The sequence below is a fragment of the Nicrophorus vespilloides genome, unplaced genomic scaffold, assembly GCF_001412225.1.
Source record: "Nicrophorus vespilloides isolate i.1.1-1 unplaced genomic scaffold, Nicve_v1.0, whole genome shotgun sequence".
NCBI lineage: Eukaryota > Metazoa > Arthropoda > Insecta > Coleoptera > Silphidae > Nicrophorus > Nicrophorus vespilloides.
Genome location: NW_017095789.1, coordinates 167,902 through 185,113, shown reverse-complemented (window position 1 = coordinate 185,113; position 17,212 = coordinate 167,902). Strand labels below are relative to the sequence as shown.

Below are 17,212 nucleotides of genomic sequence, written 5' to 3'. Positions count from 1 at the left end.
CGATCGAAGTTCAGACGCTATTTACAAATAGCTATGGCCGTTGCGCTAATCTCGGATCAGCTCGGATGCTGTGCTGCAGAAACAGCAGCCAGCCCTTTTTTTTACCTATCACCGTAATTGAATACCAAACAAATTGACGTTCTGTGCGTTCCCCTTTATACAAGACGCATTTTCGTTAAACTATAAACCTGTAAATTGATTAAAAATGCTTTTAAGTATGATCAAATAATATGAAAAAATAATAATGTGCATAGGGAATACGACCATCGGCAGGAATATATTATTGACTTATTTGTGCCGCACAAGTGCATATACCATACTTATATAATGGTAGTTATGTCGTGCGTCACGATTCGTAGGATTTGCATATCACTTGCGTGGAACCCAAACCCTCAAAGTAGGAGATTTAATGTTCGCCAGCTGATAAAATTACGATGGAAAGTAACAAAAAAAAAATGCATATAACGCATGTTCTTCATCACCCACGACATCATTATATTGAGATCGAAACAAAAGCAAGAGTAGAAATAAAAATGCAGCATCCTCTTGGTGTTGGTACTGTTGAAGTCGTTACCGTTGGGAGACTTCAACGATTGATAACTACACGATCACCTTTCAAATGATTAACATCGCGGCGACGTAATGGTTTCAAGAAGAGTCGCACTTGTTAACTGTTTCAGGCATTCGAAGAACGATTCCGATTGTCAATCTTTCTCTTCTAATGTTATTGCCACCGTCGAGGAACATTTATGATTGGAATTCCGATACCTCTGCAAGTGCCATAAACAATCCGCTATTTTAGTTTATCTACCTCGACTCTCATTGCGATCGCATAAGTGAGCGTCCGAACAAAACAAACGCAAACTTCAAATTTAATCATGCCACGTTCACTATTTTTGTACTTCTTCAAATTTAATCATGCCACGTTCACTATTTTTGTACTTCTTTTATAACAATCAAATTTAATATAATTTAAAAATCTAAGTGTTAGAAATTGAAGAATGATACTCATTCTTGTATTAATTCAATTCAATGGTATTACAATTCATTTATACATGTTTTGTTCATATTATTGCTTCATGTTTTCATAAATAATGATATTTCAAATTTATCTTTCTTAATTAATTTAAAAAAATAATATTTTCACCCAGATTATAATATCCAAACCTTTTATATAGAAATAAGTAATAGTTGATTTTGATCTTCCTTCAATAAGAATTTAATTTTTGTTTGATTTTTTGTGGTTTGTGCGTCGGGATCGCAGATAAAGGTTGTTGTTTTCTTTAAATTTATTTATGTGGGTGTAGAAGAATAGGAATCGAGAGGAGAATAAAATAATCCGTGAGTGGATCGTAGCGCGACTCCGCTGTTCTTCTCCACTTGTTTAACATAACACGAAGTCGAGAAGCTTTAGATCGTTTATCGTATCCGCTGATGAATTAGAATGCGTTTTAATCGTAAAGGAAACGTCTTTCTAAATGGAATGTGCGCCGACCAATCGTTGCATACTGAATCAGATATATTCGTCTTTGGTAATAATATTCAGTAGCATTGGCGTTGTCAATCAAAAGACAGAATCCTCCGGTCAGATCATCGTCATATTCTTCAGTCCGGTCCGGTTTGGACTGGTCCAGAACGTAGAGCGGTCATGAATAAGATGTAATTTTCAATTATTGATGTGGATTGTTGGTGCTTGGGATGATGTCCCGACGGGTTGTGCAGAATTCCGATGGGTAACTACCTATCTACCTACCTAGCATCGGGAGAGATGACGGGAGTCCATTAGCACGCTGATTGACAATGGTTAAGTAATGTGTGCATGTTACATATGACGGAGGAATAATATCGAGGGCCGAGCACAGCCGGTCGGTTGGTCGGCCCGGAGGCAGCAGTAATTAATAACCGGGCAGATTCTATCTGACAACGCACACACGCAGCAGCCCTAAGCCAATACACAACCGATCGGTATCGTCGCACAGACATTCCGAACTCTAATTAAAGATTCCTATCAGTCGCGAGAGAATTCTCATCCCCGTCTTATTAAATTCCTAATATACTTTAATCTCTCTATAGCGATCGGCGTAGATTTTTACTCTGCTCCAATCGTGAAGCTTTGTTTATTGAATTTTTACCTTCTCTCCTTGTTTACAGTTCGCAGACATTTTATTATATCTTGATCAAAACTAGATTCTGCTTAAATTGTTGGCTTTGAAATAACATCTAAACTAAATGCTAAAGACATAAATATATCAGGAAGAATATCTTCGTAAACTTTTGCGCATAATATACATATAGGTAGTGTCAGCCTACCATACTTTTGAATGGGAATATTTTTGAATTATCAAGAAATTTGAAATTAATTTGGTTTCATCAAGTATTTGTATTAAATGTTTGTGGTGGGGTGGATGTTAAAATTATGCACAAGGTAGTCGAAGATAGTTAATAATGAAGGTATTGATAGTGTGATAGGTTGCGTATCGCAGTGGTGATGTGATGTATGGAGGTGAGCCGAAGAGGACGGCGTGTTGGAGTGTCTCGCGTAGGCTGCTGACGGACTGCTTCATTAGAGCGGACCCGTTCAACATGACCGACCCGTGTACTGCTCGCTCTTATCAACCGATGCATTTGTACTAACCTGTTCCTCATCTATCGACCTCGCTATAACTCTCGCACACCACTCGCAATATTTTATTACTTATCTGCTTTTACTATCGAACACAACGCTCCAGATTCTATCGTTTCTCATGTTTCCAAGTACACCAACACTTGCATTAACATTTGCATTTTATTCTTTTGCAGGCGAAGACGAGGAATGGGGAAGCGACGCGAGCGCAATGGAGACTGAATCTGCGTCCGCAACGGAGCCCGAGACTCCTGTAGACAAGAAGCCGCAGCTTCCTTCATCGCCAGCCGATCAACAGGAAGAACCAGCTCCAAAGGTGTCCGAAGATGTCAGCACTCCAAGGATCCGTTTGAAGACTAATTTAGCTACAGACCCAGCCCTACAGTCGCAAGCCGTTGCTCTCAAACAAGAACACGAAAATTCCATATTATCAGCTGAATATCTTGCATCGCTCAGAGGCTTTTTACTGCCACAAAAAGCGCTCGCGCTCGCCGAAAATCGGGGGGTGGCTGACGTTCAAGATGTATCAAGGCAACAGAGTATTCCAATATTCTTCTGTCAGCCATGTGGCATTCGCTTTTCGTCTTTGAGTACGCTCGAAGCTCATCAAACGTACTATTGCTCCCATCGAAATAAGAGCGCCGAAGGCGATGATAACAAGTCAACAAACGGGGAACCGAACAGCAACCAATCCGATCAAGATCAATCGGAGAATGCATCTAAAGCTCCCCGGACTGGAAAACAATATACTTGTTCGCATTGCTCTTATAGTGCAGACAAGAAAGTCAGTTTGAATCGACATATGAGGATGCACACTGTCTCGCCTAGTCCAAGTGTAGCCGTCGTTCCAAATGGTGAAATTAACCCAGACACACAAGACCGCTACTGTGCGGAATGCGATATACGATTTAGTTCTTTAAAAACTTATCGTGCTCACAAATCACATTACTGCAGTTCAAGGCACATGGTTAAACAAGCGACGACAGGAGCTGCGCCATCCTCCAGTTCCAAAGCTGCTTCGAGTTGCACATCGGGTTCAACGCCCACATCTCCGGTAGACACATGTAGATCACCTCAGAGCCCGACGCCACCATCAATCCCTACACAGCAACCGTTCTTCGCACTACCCACTGATCCTATAATTATTGTTCCTTACTCTCTCATAAGAAGTGCAAGTCTTTTGCCAGGAAATTTACCAAACATATCTGGAATGCCTACCCCTAACACCCCATGCTTCCTTTTCCCCAACGGAACCCTCCAACCCATGACACAGGCTCTGCAGGCAGCCTCTACGCCGGCAACGGAAGTGTTAAAATCTGCGAATAAATCAAAAGAATTGTCAATCAAGGATTCGTCTGCACCATTAGATCTTACCGTGCGCAAAACACCCTCACCACAAGATCTCGTAATAGATGAACAAGAGAAAGAAAACGTTAAAAGGACTCCAACGCCGGAGAAAATTGAATGCGTACCATCTCTAGGTTCTCCACCGACCACGCCAGTCTCTCAAACAGGTACTTCGCCTTCACCAAAGAGAAAATTGGATCAATTGGAATCATCATCTCGCAGCAACAGTCCGAGGTTAGCAAGAATAACACCAAAAGACGATAGATTACAGCCGAGTCCAGAAACTAACAACGCTTCACCTTATGGAATTTCTGCACCATTACATCCTTTTCTATTACGTGCTGGTACTCTATCGCTCTTACCGCCAGAATTTCAAATGCGCTTAGCTGCTGATATACCACCAATACAAACTACGCCACAAGTACTGGTGAAACAAGGTGTATCTAAATGCAAAGAATGTAACATTGTATTTTGCAAGCACGAGAATTATATAATACACAAAAAGCACTACTGTTCAGCAAGGCTGCAAGATGATGATGGTTCAAAAACGTCTGGCAGTCCTCCAGCTAGTCCTGGTAGCGTAGGAACTACAAGCCCAGCAGCTGCACAATACCAACAGTTAATATGCATGGCTTGCGGAATTAAGTTTACATCAATTGATAATTTGAATGCTCATCAGGCATATTACTGTTTGAAGCGTAATGATTTAGAAGTAAGACGATGTGGAAAATGCAGAGTTATTGCGGACCCTGGTCACCAGTGTGTTCAGAATATACCCATCTCAGGGTGGAAATGTCCATGCTGCGATGTCGTAAGCGCAACAGCGAGCGCTGCTCAGAGACATATGGAATCCCATGCGGGTGTCAAGGCATTTAGGTGCACCATCTGCAGATACAAAGGAAATACATTGAGGGGAATGCGAACCCACATAAGAGTCCATTTCGATAAGAGGTCGCCAGATCTACAGGTAATATATATAAACAAATTTTACAAAACTAAATAAATCGAATTAATTTCATTAACTAACTAGTTTAATTTTTTTAGGAAGAGAAGTATATCTCCTATATCTTGGAAGATGATGGTACCAATGTAGTCGAGGTTAACGTCGCTCAATCGACGAGTGTCCCCGGTGTTATCGACGATCGGGCGATATCTCCAAGTTCTGAAGGACGTGTTGAACCTTTGCACCATTGCGCGCTGTGCACATATAGTTCAGTGTATAAAGCAAACGTAATTCGACACACCAAATTAGTTCACAACGCGAATGATTCGCCAACAAATGGCATAGAAGAAAAACCGGCTCGAAGCCCAAATTCTGTTGAAGAGGAAGAAATTGTTGTTAAGAAGGAAGCAATTGAGCCCGAAGTTATCATTGCGCCAGTAGAGGAACCTATCAAGCAGGAATTGATAGATGACCAGATGAAAACTATTGCGTACAGCGATGCAGAAATTCTGCAGGAAGCTTCAAAAATTGGACCGAAATATTGCAAATCCTGCGATATATCATTTAACTATTACAAAAGTTTTATTGCTCACAAGAAGTTTTACTGCTCTAGTCATGTAGGGGAAGTGACGACAACATCCACAAATAATAACAACGCCCCTGCTAGACCAGCAGAAGCTTCAGTGCTATAAAAATGTAAAATGAAAGTAAAATAATCTCATTTGTTGAAGGTCTGAACATTGTATAGAAATACTTTCTGTTATATTATAATCATAAGTGATTCAAAGACAAAATATTCAGTGTTAATATGGGCCAGTCCTAATGTATACGCGTATATTCTGTTATGTAGTTTAAAAAAGAAATGTAGATAAGTGCGACTGGGATACGTTGAGTGCTTTTGAGTCCTCAATTTGCAATATTTTATTAATATTATTGTATAATTTTCATATGATAAGATATATTGTGTATAAATCAAAGATTTATTTACTTGTATAATTTGAATATATGTAATTAAGTTCAGTACTATTATTTTTTTTGTCTTATAAAAAAAACATTCTTATATATGCCAAAGCATTATTATATTTAATTTGCATCTATATCTTATACTCGAATCTTGTAAAGCTTCTTCGGTTTATTTTAGATATCCTTTCTGCAGTTCCATGAATATTAATGTACAATTTTAAGATTTAATGTTATAGCTGTGGTGTTTAAAACACCAATCCAAGGTATACAGTGATTACCCTTTATGGAGACAATAAATTATTTATTTGTATATTGTATTTACATTTAATTTCAAAACCCATTCCATTAATATTAAATTGCAAATTATCAACTGCCAGATATTTTTAACTAAGAAAAGAAAAGATAATAAATTCAAATTAAACAAATATATTTTATTAGATAATTAATCATAACACTCTTTATATTCATCATCTTCATCATCATAATCATATTCAACAGAATTGTCAGAGGTTAAGTCCTTATGGCGAGCTTTAAATCTAGCATATCTCTCACCATATCTATGGACATCTGATTGATCAATGTCTTCTTCAAATCCAGCAGATTCACTATCAATACTATAAATAAAACCTTCCTCTCCATCTGAACTGGATAAATCGTTCTCTTTATCTTCCAATCCTACTGTATTCATTGCTGCCAGCATGTCATCTTGTGTTATGCTCTCTGCATCTTCTTCATCTGGATAATCATTTCTCCAGTTATTTTCATCATTAGAATCCTCACTCTCATTATCTGAATCCATCAATCCATTATCCCTATAAGTTCCATAAACAAGTTCATCGCTCAGAGGATATACCCTAAAATAAAATAATTAAAATGCAAAGTTTCATGCAAAAAATATTGATAGTGTTACCCAATCAAATNAGCTGCATTGTCTTCAGCTGTATTTGATCTGCGTAAGTTGACTATTTTGTATCGATTAGTTTTAGAGGAAAATAGAATTTCATCCCTCAATTTATCTTTTATACTTGAACTATTTCCTTTAAAGTTCTCCTCGATTTTAGATTTTGTCTGACATTTAATATGTTGGAGCACATCATCTTCCTGAAATAAGAAAGAATATAATATATCTAACTGTGGATTACCCACAAATAAATTACCTGTCTTTCAGTCGTTCCTGCAAATTTTAATATTGCAGATAAATCAGTGGCGGAACTACATTCCTTATTAGTTTTTCTTCTTTTACAATTAAGAACTAAAGCATCCAATGGATCTTCATCAAATCTCCTTTTAACTCTAATAACTGCAGACATTTTTATTCTTTAAACACGTCTTCTCCGCGATGGTTACTCTTGAATTAATCTTCAGTGAATGAAAGCTTTTCGTGCTTTTCCTAACCTATCTTTAATACAATACCAAACATCACTTTTTTTTCATTATAATGTTGGTTGCAATGATATATTTGTTTATGTAGTGTCAAAATTAAATGTAAATAAACTAAAGTGATAATATGTAGAATTTAAGTAAAGATAATGCAAAAGTTAAAAATCACTATGGAATGTGATTTAGAGAATTGCAAATATATTAAAGTTAAGTAATAAAATAGTATTGACATGTCAGGGTTAGAGAAGTCATCTCAGGTATCAATCACCACAACAATGCAGTCTACTGAAGCACCTCCTGCAGCCCCCAAACCTGATCAACAAGCAAGTAGACAAGCTAATTTGCAAGTAATAAGACAGAGAAAACAGATGGTTTTATCGTTTCCTCACAACAAGAAACTGTTAAAGCTTGCAACATATTCAAAGTGCCAGGTACATAGTATAATAATCAATTGAGTTTGCTTAAAATAATATTTATAATCATATAGGAACAAGCATGCAGTTGTGCTGGTTGGAAAAGACCAGAAGTTACCACAGCTTCACCATTATTTACAGATGTATGCCGATGTGAACACATATTAGGTATATTTTATTAATACAATTTATAAAGAATCCTATAAATTGTAGTACTTTTCAGAATCCCATGTCTCACATTTAAGATCAAAAAGTGAAGAAGATATAAATAAATTATTAAGAATGGTAGTTGATGTGGAAAACATGTATACTGCAAAGAAGAGAGAGGACAATGATGAAATAAAAAATATTTATACTTATTTATTTACTGTAATATTGATGCATTACAAATGATAACGTCTATTATAATTTATTATTTTCAGCTTTTAGTTAAATCAATTTTGACAATGGAAACTCCAGTCATACAAGCAACATTAGGTGAACCTCCATTTGAAAAGCCTTCAATTCACAATGCTGTTACCAATTTTGTCTTGTACAAGTTCTCTCATCTATCTCAGCAGGAATGGAATACAATGCATGAACTTGCTAAAATATTTTTACATTGCTTCAATACTTGGGATTTTCCAGCACCAAGTAACCAAAAGCAAATAGTTAGTCAAGAAGAGGCTGTGACATATAAGAAAGCTTATACTCGATGGTTCGTTTTTTGCCATATACCAGCATTCTGTGATTCATTGCAATATTATGATACAACCATGGTTTTTGGAAAGATATTGCTACGCGCTGTATTTAAATACGTGCGCAAACAGATTATGGATCAATTCCATCAGTTTAGGGAGAGAATGCCAGTTGAAAGGAGAGTGATGATTTTAAATCATTTTCCATCATTTTTAAATGTACTTGATAATGAAATATATAGTAATAACTCACCTATTTGGGATCCAGAATTTAAACCACCACCATCTATTCATATTCAAACATTAATAGAGAATAACAAATCAAAAAGTAAGTGTTATTCAAAAACTATATAGTATAGAAAAAGTAAAGTCTATATGAAATTACAGAAAGGATTTCAGAAACTTGCGCTATCGATAAAGATGGTTTTAATAACGGAAGAATCTTGGATAATACTACACCAAGAAGTAAACGAAGGAAAGCAAATGATGATGATTTTGATAATTTATCTGAAGAAAATTTAGCAGAAATAATCCTTACAATTGATAATCCCAATTACATGATAGGGCCAGATGTAATATAATTAAAAATATGATATATATTAACTTTTAATCTACATTTTTTTTGTATATAATTACATTAATATTTATTTCCAGGTTTTTGCTGAAGAAGCTCCAGATGAATCGGCGAAATTGGAAGAAAGAAATAAAATAATTGAATTTCACGTAATTGGAAATAGTTTGACTGAGCCAGTCTCAAAACAGACGATGCTCTGGCTAATAGGATTGCAGAATGTAGTTTCTCATCAACTTCCGAATATGCCAAAAGAATACATTACGCAATTCTTATTTGATCCGTAAATTCAATAATATTTAATATCACAATTAGTTTATTTATAATATAAATTTTCAGAAAACATCGTACATTGGCTTTAATTAAAAACAATCAGCCAATAGGCGGGATTTGCTTCAGGACTTTTCCAACGCAAGGCTTCACCGAGATTGTATTTTGTGCAGTTACTTCATCTGAACAGGTGAAGGGATATGGGACGCATATGATGAATCATTTGAAGGATTTTCATATAAGGAAAAATATTTTAAATTTTTTAACCTTTGCCGATGATTTAGCTATTGGTAAAATTTGTTTGCTATATTAGTTATAGGTAAGCATGTTTTTATTTTTTTAGGGTATTTCGAAAAGCAGGGTTTCTCTAAAGACATCAAAATGTTTAGAGGGATATACCATGGATATATTAAGGATTACGAGGGCGCAACGTTGATGCACTGCGAGCTGAATCCGAAAATTATCTACACGAAGTTTACTTCGATTGTTATGAGACAGAAAAAGATTGTCAAACATTTGCTGTATAAGCAGCAACAGGGTATTTCCAAAGTATACCAAGGATTAACTTTCTTTAAAGAAGGTAGTAATTTCCAACAACATTCAAATTTGAAAAAAAAATATGGTTATTTTAGGTGTAAAAAGTATACCGATAGAATCTATACCGGGAATATCTGAGACAACTTGGAGGCCAGCAGCTAGAGCGACTAGAGGTGGTCAACAAATGGAGGAATCGCAGGATATTGATACACTCACGAATATGTTAAAAATTGTTCTCAACGCAGTTAAGAATCACGAGGATTCTTGGCCATTTAAACTACCCGTAGATAAAAACCGAGTTCCTGATTATTACGACCACATAAAGTATCCCATGGGTAAGCAGTGATTTTCATAGCAGATGATTCAATAAGTAATGATAATTTATAGATTTAAAAACAATGACTGAAAGGCTGAAAGCGAAATATTATGTTACGAGGAGATTATTTGTGGCTGATATGATGAGGATATTCACCAACTGCAAGATCTACAATTCGCCTGAAACAGAGTATTATCAATGCGCTATGCATCTGAACCACTATTTCCAGACTAAAATGAAAGAACTGGGTCTCTGGGATAAATAGAATTTACTTCAGAACCTTTTTGAAACAGTATTTTAATGTTTACTTTATTTATTTTTGTGTGTATGTTATGTCTGTGTGAAATATGGTAGTTGATGGATCTTTTAATAAACGCATTTGATTTGATCTTTATTTTTACTTGACAAATGTCCTTACCTTTCACTTAAAGCTGACAGTTAAAGAAAATAACAATAAAAATAAATTATTGTATTTGGTAATAAACTATGTAAAATATAGGATAATAAATTATAATTTGTGGTTTTTTTGAATACGATTATTCACACCAATTTGTTAGCTTTTCTGTTAGACTTAATAGTTTGTTGAATCCAGTCGACGTATTTGTACACATTTGTATAAATACCGTATTTGTTTGGTAGACCACATCCTTCTCCAAAGCTAGTTATACCCTGCACCGTATACCCGCGATATTTGTAAGAACACATTAGACCACTTCCACTGTCACCACCGCACGTATCAATTCTTCCATGCGGATATCCAGCGCATAGCATTCTCGGTGTTATACTAAAATGCTGGTACGCTCGTGTACACGTCGTGGAATTCACTATAGGTATCTGAAAGTAACGCAAAGTTGTATGAAATATGCTTACATTATAAATAAAATAACTACTTTAGCTTCCTGAAGAATATTCGAGCCATTTTCATCGGTGTCTTTCAGCTTTCCCCAGCCCATTATCGAACATTGCTCTTCATAGATAGGTTCTCTTGTCGGAAGGCAAGCTGCTGGCAGGTTCACTGCCTTTGGTAATTTTAATAAAGCTATATCATTGTGCACCTTCTGCTTATCATATTTTGGATGTGGAAATTTCTTCACCACGTAAAACTGCTTCTCTCCGTAATCGGGTCTATCCAAGTCATACTCATTGATTTTAACAATCAGTATCGGTCGCAAGCAATGATTTGCTGTTAGAACCCAACGTGGAGCTACCAATGTTCCAGAACAAATCATCTCCTAAATCAATACGAAATCCACAATTATTAACATAATATATGCATTACATGACGTCTGTGGACTGTATGATAAAAAAATAATGTTTTTTCCTTCAACTATACAAATAACTAAAAATAAATATTACGCCATGTACTTATCGTTTCTCATCGTCTGGACATACATATTTATTCAATTCTGTGATGTACTTTTACATAATTTTAATATTTATTTAATAAAAAAAAATATAGTTAGATGGAAATTGAATTTTCGCTAACAATTAATATGTTTGTTGATTTATGATAGATAAATAAGACTTAAAACGGTTTAAATGAGAATAGTAATTTTAGCAAGTTTAAGATTTAATTATTGATGATATCATAGTCATATAAAAATTGAAGTAGATAAAGTTTTGGATTACAAACAGATTTTAATTTATTTGCAGTAATATTGAAGTCATTGGTCAAAGGTCATTGGCCATAAAAACCGGTCACCGTATTAGAGATTTTCTAAAAATAATTCACTTTGAGGGCAAAAAAGATTCCTGCTTTAGATTTGTTTACGAGATGCATTACTGTGTATTAATTTTCAAACATGTGGTTTAAATGAGCGGTTTCAATTAAATTGCAATTTTTTATGGCTGCTGGAAGAATCAGCTATGACCTAATTAATACTTACATCGAATTTATTAAAGATTGCCACATGCCACGGCCACTTATCTCTAATTGCATCTCTTCCTCCTATTATTTTCAGCATATTCTGTTTTCTATGCACACGTCCGCAGCGCTTCACCAAAGGCTTCCTCTTCCTTGTCTTTCTCGGCTTTTCCGTGGTCGTACGAAGCGGACTAATTTCTAACGCAAACTATTATTATTATATTAATGAACGTTGTGCAACGATCTTACTACCTTCGTATCGCCCGTTGTAATTCAGCCCGTACAGCAATTGATTTATGAAGAATTTGCAATTGGAATTTTCCAAATAGCAATACGCCACTTCGGTCTTCTGCTTCATTTTGCACCGGCCCGGTTTTTTGCAACTCTTGTACCTCTCTGTTAAACACTGTTCATTGCATGGACTCCAATTCGACCATTTGCTCCAAATACTTGGTTCTGTAGTTTTCGTTTTTGGCTTCTTAAATATTTCAAATTAAATACACGCACGTATATAAATGAATTATAAATACTTTGATTTCCTTAAAGATATGCAGTCTTTTTTGTACATTTTTCATGTGCTTTTGTCGCAGGCAACGTTTCCTGTCGCAAGGCCTTTCTTCGGTCATTCGCGATTCCCTGCATTTCGGACTGATGCACGTTTTCACTCTGTTTTGCCAACAGTTATCACATTTCGACCATTTGGTCCACTTTGAATACAAGCTCACGTTTCCCTGTGACTCCATCGTGTCTGGTAGCTTTATCGACGTTGCTGATGTTGATATTTTTGTTGCCTGTAATAGCGAGAATAAAAAAAGAAAGAAAATCAGGTTCCTGTAAATGAATATCAATGTATATAACATACGATAACAGCAATATCAAATTACTCTTATCAATGTTCCAGAAGTGCAAGAAATGGATTCACCATTCCTTCTAAGTTATCCATGATTCATACATTGCTTATGAATGAACGCAACAATTATATTTGCCAATGCACGCGTAGTATTGGGGACATCCTGTACAATGATAATGACATTATTGAGAAGGATATTTCATTCGATCGGCGCGCAAATTGCGAATAAAATCAATTTATTTCAATTGCTTGAACTGTATCTGATATAATGGTTGTAAAATTGATTGCCTGCACGGAAATCGGCAATCAATTCAATTCTGTGTCCTCATTGTGAAATATATAAGATATTGGCCATTATCTGCGGCCAATAGCAGAATACACGTAGGTGTATTTTACATGTGCATTATTTAAACCCATCTTCCCATGACTAAAGCCGAATGCGGTGCTGAACACAATGAGATTTTCTCCTTTCTTCTACCTAAATTCTATATAATTAAATTAATTACCTAAACCACAAAACACCGTATTTATACAATTATTATAATGCAACCAAAAAAAAAAACCTAGAATAACAGCTTGCATCTTTTTCAAACATTGTAATCACCCAAAATAACACACCGGTATTTACGAAATTCCGTATTAATAAAACGAAACACAAAACATTCGAAACTGCGTTTTTCTTTATTCCATTTTAGAATCCCAAAGTTATTTAAAACCATATTATTAAACAACTTTGCATACATCATTACGAATAATGCACATTAATCATAGATATAAATACTAATTCATATTAATCGTGTATTTAAAGTATGAATGAAAATAGTACAAAACTTATTTACATTTTATATTTTTCTCGAGTGGACGACGACTCGATCCTCTTTGCGCGTAAATAAACCGATAAATATTGCACATGTTGTTAACATGAAAACAATCTGATAAAGGTTCATGAACATCGAGCGCGTTTTTATTTTTTATGATAAATTATTTGCTCGTTGCAGTCTGCAAATATAATCCTTATTTATAGTCACGTGTATGGCAATAATTGCGAATTTATATTTAACAAAGAAAGAAAAACCTGTACGAAAACTTTAACGACGTACGTAAACGGACAATTTATGATCACTTGTAGAATGGACATGTTTTGCATTGAAATGTAAAGCACTATTTACTTCATTTCATAAAGTACGTTCCGTAAAATTTACATAATTTCGCTCTCCTTTTTTGGTAATAATAATTATATATTCAATTTGAGCAACTTAAATCATGTATAAAAATGGATATGTTTCCGCCAACACTTTTCGACCTTAGTACAATAAACCTGTTCTCTTTATAGTATACAATAAATTAATAGATGTATCCTTTTTTTTTGGAAAAATTAAAGATTTGAAATAAATAATAAAAAGTTTCATCCTAATCTTATAGTTTTAACAGCATTATAGTAGAAAAAGTGAGAACTTTAGTTAAACTACGATTTTGCAATTTAACAATCGCAATAATCAAGTAACTTTATAATAAAGTTTATAATTTATATCATTTTTATATTACATTTTATATAGTATTGACTTGTGGTTATTGCTTAAAATCGATTAAAAAAAAAACAACTAAATTAATCAATAATAACTTTGAATTAAACATGTATTCGATTATTGAGAAATGATAATTAAATTAAACTTAGATATAAACAATTTACTTATCTTATTTTGCACGTGCTTTCTCTTTACAAATATTGTTTTAAACTTGATGTGAACGACGCAGATAATAATAACCAGGACAATTCATAGAAATATTTTCAAATAATCCTTGATTTATATAAATTAAAAAAAAAAGATATTTACTTTGCGATATAGAATATGTAGTGATATGAAATTAATTAATATTCAAAGAATTCGTGATAAGTTAGAAATGAATAAAATTCCTTGATAAAACATTGTACCTATAGAATAAATAGAATTGAGCAGAAATTGCTTGAATTAACTTAAAAAAATTAACAATAAAATGTGCTTATAATATTTGTATTTATTAATTATAATATAAACTGTCTAGACTAATTGTTATTACTAATTAAACATTATTTTTCAATGTTAATTATAAACTATGATTATAAAGTAATTTGTTTAATGAAGTCTAATACAGGTTTTGTAAGCTGTAGGTGTTTACAAAACCTGTTGTATTCAATAAGCGGAGATGTCTCCAATGTTGTTGTTATTATTTGTCTGATTTGAATTGAGATGAAAAGTGAATTAACAAAAAGAATTGAACTACTTACGTCCGTTTTAATTAAGCTATATGCGATGCCGATCATTATTAAAATGATAAAATTCATTTTGTTGAAACTACAGCTACGATCGGAAACTTGTATTCTTTTTTTTTATATTACGATCATTACGGAGCGGTTCAGTCTGTATGTTTCACCGTCCGAATGCCACTAAGGTTGTTACCGAACTGATAGCGACGTGGGTTTACGAGTCGCAATCAGAGGCGTCACTGCCATTCTAAGTTCAAAGTTACAGTTTTATGGAGTTGTTCGCAGCAGTCCTTTCCCTTTTTATTAAGCCACCGTTCGTCTATTTTCGCGGGAAAAAGCAGTGCACGCTCTTCTTTTCTTCACACGTTAAGAGTTATAAGGAAATTTGAATGCGACGTCGACATTTTCACACAACAACCCATCTTACTACCTCCTCACTCAGACCTTTTTTTTTCAAAACCCTAAAGCATGTGTTGACTCTACCACTTGTAAATTCGATACACCGCGCTTGGCGTTACTAACAATCACTTTAAACATTTTCAACCACATTTTCTATTATATAAAACAGATGATTTTTTTTAGTGAAACTGTTGTTTTTATTTATTTACTAATTAATCTTTTCGATTAATTTATTTATACCTGATTATTAATTGTATTGATTATAAAATGATAAAAGTTATTTTTTTACTAGATTATATGGAAAATATAGACATTCTATAAAAAGTTAGACAATGAAAAAATAAATTTTAATATGTTGATTATGTTTTTATTTTTAACTAATGTAATGAACGAAAATGCTGTTCCTAATAGTTTTAGTTATTCTATACAATGGCTAGGTATATAGAAACATAAATAATTGCAGACAAACATGTAAAAAATAAATGAATATATTTTATGAAATTATTATACTTATATTGTTTACACTGGACGAGGATATATAAATATAAAAACGTGATTTTATAAAAAAACATATGAATATAGTATCAATAATTAATCATTTAGATGAAAAATAATGTAAGTATAATAAAGATTAATTGGGGTCATTTTAATATGATTTTGTTTATAATGAATTATTTATAAATTAACGCTGTTGTATTTTTTTATAATTAATGTTGCAGATTAATTATTTTGCGCATTTTACAAAGTTAATTACAAACTATTAATATAAAGTAATTGTGACTAAATACGTTATTGATCTTATTTGTTATTTTTTTTAAATGAATCTTTGGAAATAATCATGAAAAAAAAAACATCGAAAATAATAAGTTATGAAGAAATATTTGTAAATGATGGATATAGTCCATATGGTACTTAAAACTTACGAAAGTTAAGCAGCGAACACTTGGATGGGAGCCAACTCAAGAAAGGTAACAGAGTAGAGCCGATTCGATTTCTTATAATAACAAGTCTTAATACTACGTATTAAAACAGCACATACTAAAAACAGCTCTTGAATCTTGTAAAACTTGTAATAATATTTATAAAAAAATTAAATATACTTTCATATGATTAATAATCTGAATGAATCACGTAATTAATGAAAACATAAACAATTGTATTGTTATTGAAAAGACGTCAAGAGTTGCCAAATATATATTTCATTACATTATGACCATATTTATAGATTTAAAAGAAATACCAACAGCAACGTTAATTAAATTATTAAACAATAGTCAAACCTATTTTGTTATCAACAGAAAATGGTATTTTTTGTCACAATAGATAGAAAAGTGGTAAATAATTTTAAAGTATTTACAGATAAAACACATTCCATAGATCACTAATCTAATATAATCCAATTTAGATTATGGAATCAGTCTATTGTCTATTCCCAGTTAAATTCTAAAATTGCAAAATTAGATAATATAAGTTATTGAATTGAATTGAAAATTATTTTTTTAAATTAAATTCTTGTGATTTTTTACACAAGCAAAGGTTAATCTGATTTGTGATATTGAAGACTCTTTTAGTTGGAAAATGTTATCAGATAAGTAGTATAAAATTCATTACTAGAATGAATAAATACAGCAAATTATATTGTATTTCTTAATAATGATGTTAATTTGATCTTATTTCCTATTTTTTTTTCTTTTTATTTAAACTGATTAAAATATATTCACGTTTTGCATGATTTTCGTATTTTAACGTGTTAAATATAGAATTATGATGATATGTTTCTGAAAAAACATCGTGTCCTGGAAAAACCACGTTAA

At 33.4% G+C, this 17,212-nt stretch overlaps 4 protein-coding genes across 14 annotated transcripts in view; 2 read left to right on the top strand and 2 right to left on the bottom strand.

Moving 5' to 3' along the window:
• Window positions 1-5,853, top strand: part of LOC108564288 (zinc finger protein ush) — a 103,600-nt gene extending 97,747 nt beyond the window's left edge. For all 9 annotated transcript variants that reach the window (XM_017923317.1, XM_017923287.1, XM_017923332.1 and 6 more), the window contains 2 exons: window positions 2,800-4,937; window positions 5,015-5,853. In XM_017923317.1, the coding sequence (XP_017778806.1) occupies window positions 2,800-4,937; window positions 5,015-5,605 (2,729 nt within the window). In that variant the 3' untranslated portion in view covers window positions 5,606-5,853. The remainder of the gene's footprint in view (window positions 1-2,799; window positions 4,938-5,014) is intronic.
• A 465-nt stretch (window positions 5,854-6,318) lies between these two features.
• LOC108564127 (probable RNA polymerase II nuclear localization protein SLC7A6OS) lies at window positions 6,319-7,288 on the bottom strand. Its single transcript, XM_017923066.1, has 3 exons — window positions 7,034-7,288; window positions 6,787-6,977; window positions 6,319-6,730 (listed from the first exon to the last, which is right to left on the bottom strand). Exons 1-3 carry the CDS (start codon window positions 7,184-7,186, stop codon window positions 6,319-6,321), a joined length of 756 nt encoding a protein of 251 aa, XP_017778555.1. The 5' UTR covers window positions 7,187-7,288.
• A 38-nt stretch (window positions 7,289-7,326) lies between these two features.
• On the top strand, window positions 7,327-10,428 carry LOC108564344 (histone acetyltransferase KAT2A). 2 transcript variants are annotated; one of them, XM_017923367.1, is made up of 10 exons: window positions 7,327-7,687; window positions 7,744-7,837; window positions 7,893-8,038; window positions 8,092-8,674; window positions 8,746-8,918; window positions 9,001-9,200; window positions 9,257-9,477; window positions 9,531-9,767; window positions 9,820-10,059; window positions 10,112-10,428. In XM_017923367.1, the coding sequence occupies exons 1-10, from the start codon at window positions 7,487-7,489 to the stop codon at window positions 10,303-10,305; spliced, it is 2,289 nt and encodes a 762-aa protein (XP_017778856.1). In that variant the 5' UTR covers window positions 7,327-7,486; the 3' UTR covers window positions 10,306-10,428. The 2 variants fall into 2 exon arrangements, with proteins under 2 accessions (XP_017778856.1, XP_017778848.1); XM_017923359.1 differs by having other exon boundaries at window positions 8,734-8,918.
• Window positions 10,429-10,500: 72 nt separating this feature from the next.
• On the bottom strand, window positions 10,501-15,260 carry LOC108564355 (kallikrein-14). Of its 2 annotated transcripts, none has more exons than XM_017923379.1 (6): window positions 15,021-15,260; window positions 12,435-12,695; window positions 12,157-12,382; window positions 11,927-12,102; window positions 10,931-11,272; window positions 10,501-10,874 (listed from the first exon to the last, which is right to left on the bottom strand). In XM_017923379.1, exons 1-6 carry the CDS (start codon window positions 15,075-15,077, stop codon window positions 10,581-10,583), a joined length of 1,356 nt encoding a protein of 451 aa, XP_017778868.1. In that variant the 5' UTR covers window positions 15,078-15,260; the 3' UTR covers window positions 10,501-10,580. The 2 variants fall into 2 exon arrangements, with proteins under 2 accessions (XP_017778868.1, XP_017778876.1); XM_017923387.1 differs by having other exon boundaries at window positions 12,157-12,379.
• Between the last annotated feature and the right edge of the window lie 1,952 nt (window positions 15,261-17,212).

Excerpts from the sequence above, each read along its gene's own strand:
- LOC108564344 (XM_017923359.1), top strand. The coding sequence starts at position 7,487 with ATGTCAGGGTTAGAGAAGTCATCTCAGGTATCAATCACCACAACAATG. Across the intron at positions 7,688-7,743 it reads CAACATATTCAAAGTGCCAG|GAACAAGCATGCAGTTGTGC; the intron begins GTACATAGTATA and ends ATAATCATATAG. Across the intron at positions 8,919-9,000 it reads ATTACATGATAGGGCCAGAT|GTTTTTGCTGAAGAAGCTCC; the intron begins GTAATATAATTA and ends ATTTATTTCCAG.
- LOC108564355 (XM_017923379.1), bottom strand. The coding sequence starts at position 15,077 with ATGAATTTTATCATTTTAATAATGATCGGCATCGCATATAGCTTAATT. Across the intron at positions 11,273-11,926 it reads CAATCTTTAATAAATTCGAT|GAGATGATTTGTTCTGGAAC; the intron begins GTAAGTATTAAT and ends GTATTGATTTAG. Across the intron at positions 10,875-10,930 it reads ATATTCTTCAGGAAGCTAAA|ATACCTATAGTGAATTCCAC; the intron begins GTAGTTATTTTA and ends CGTTACTTTCAG.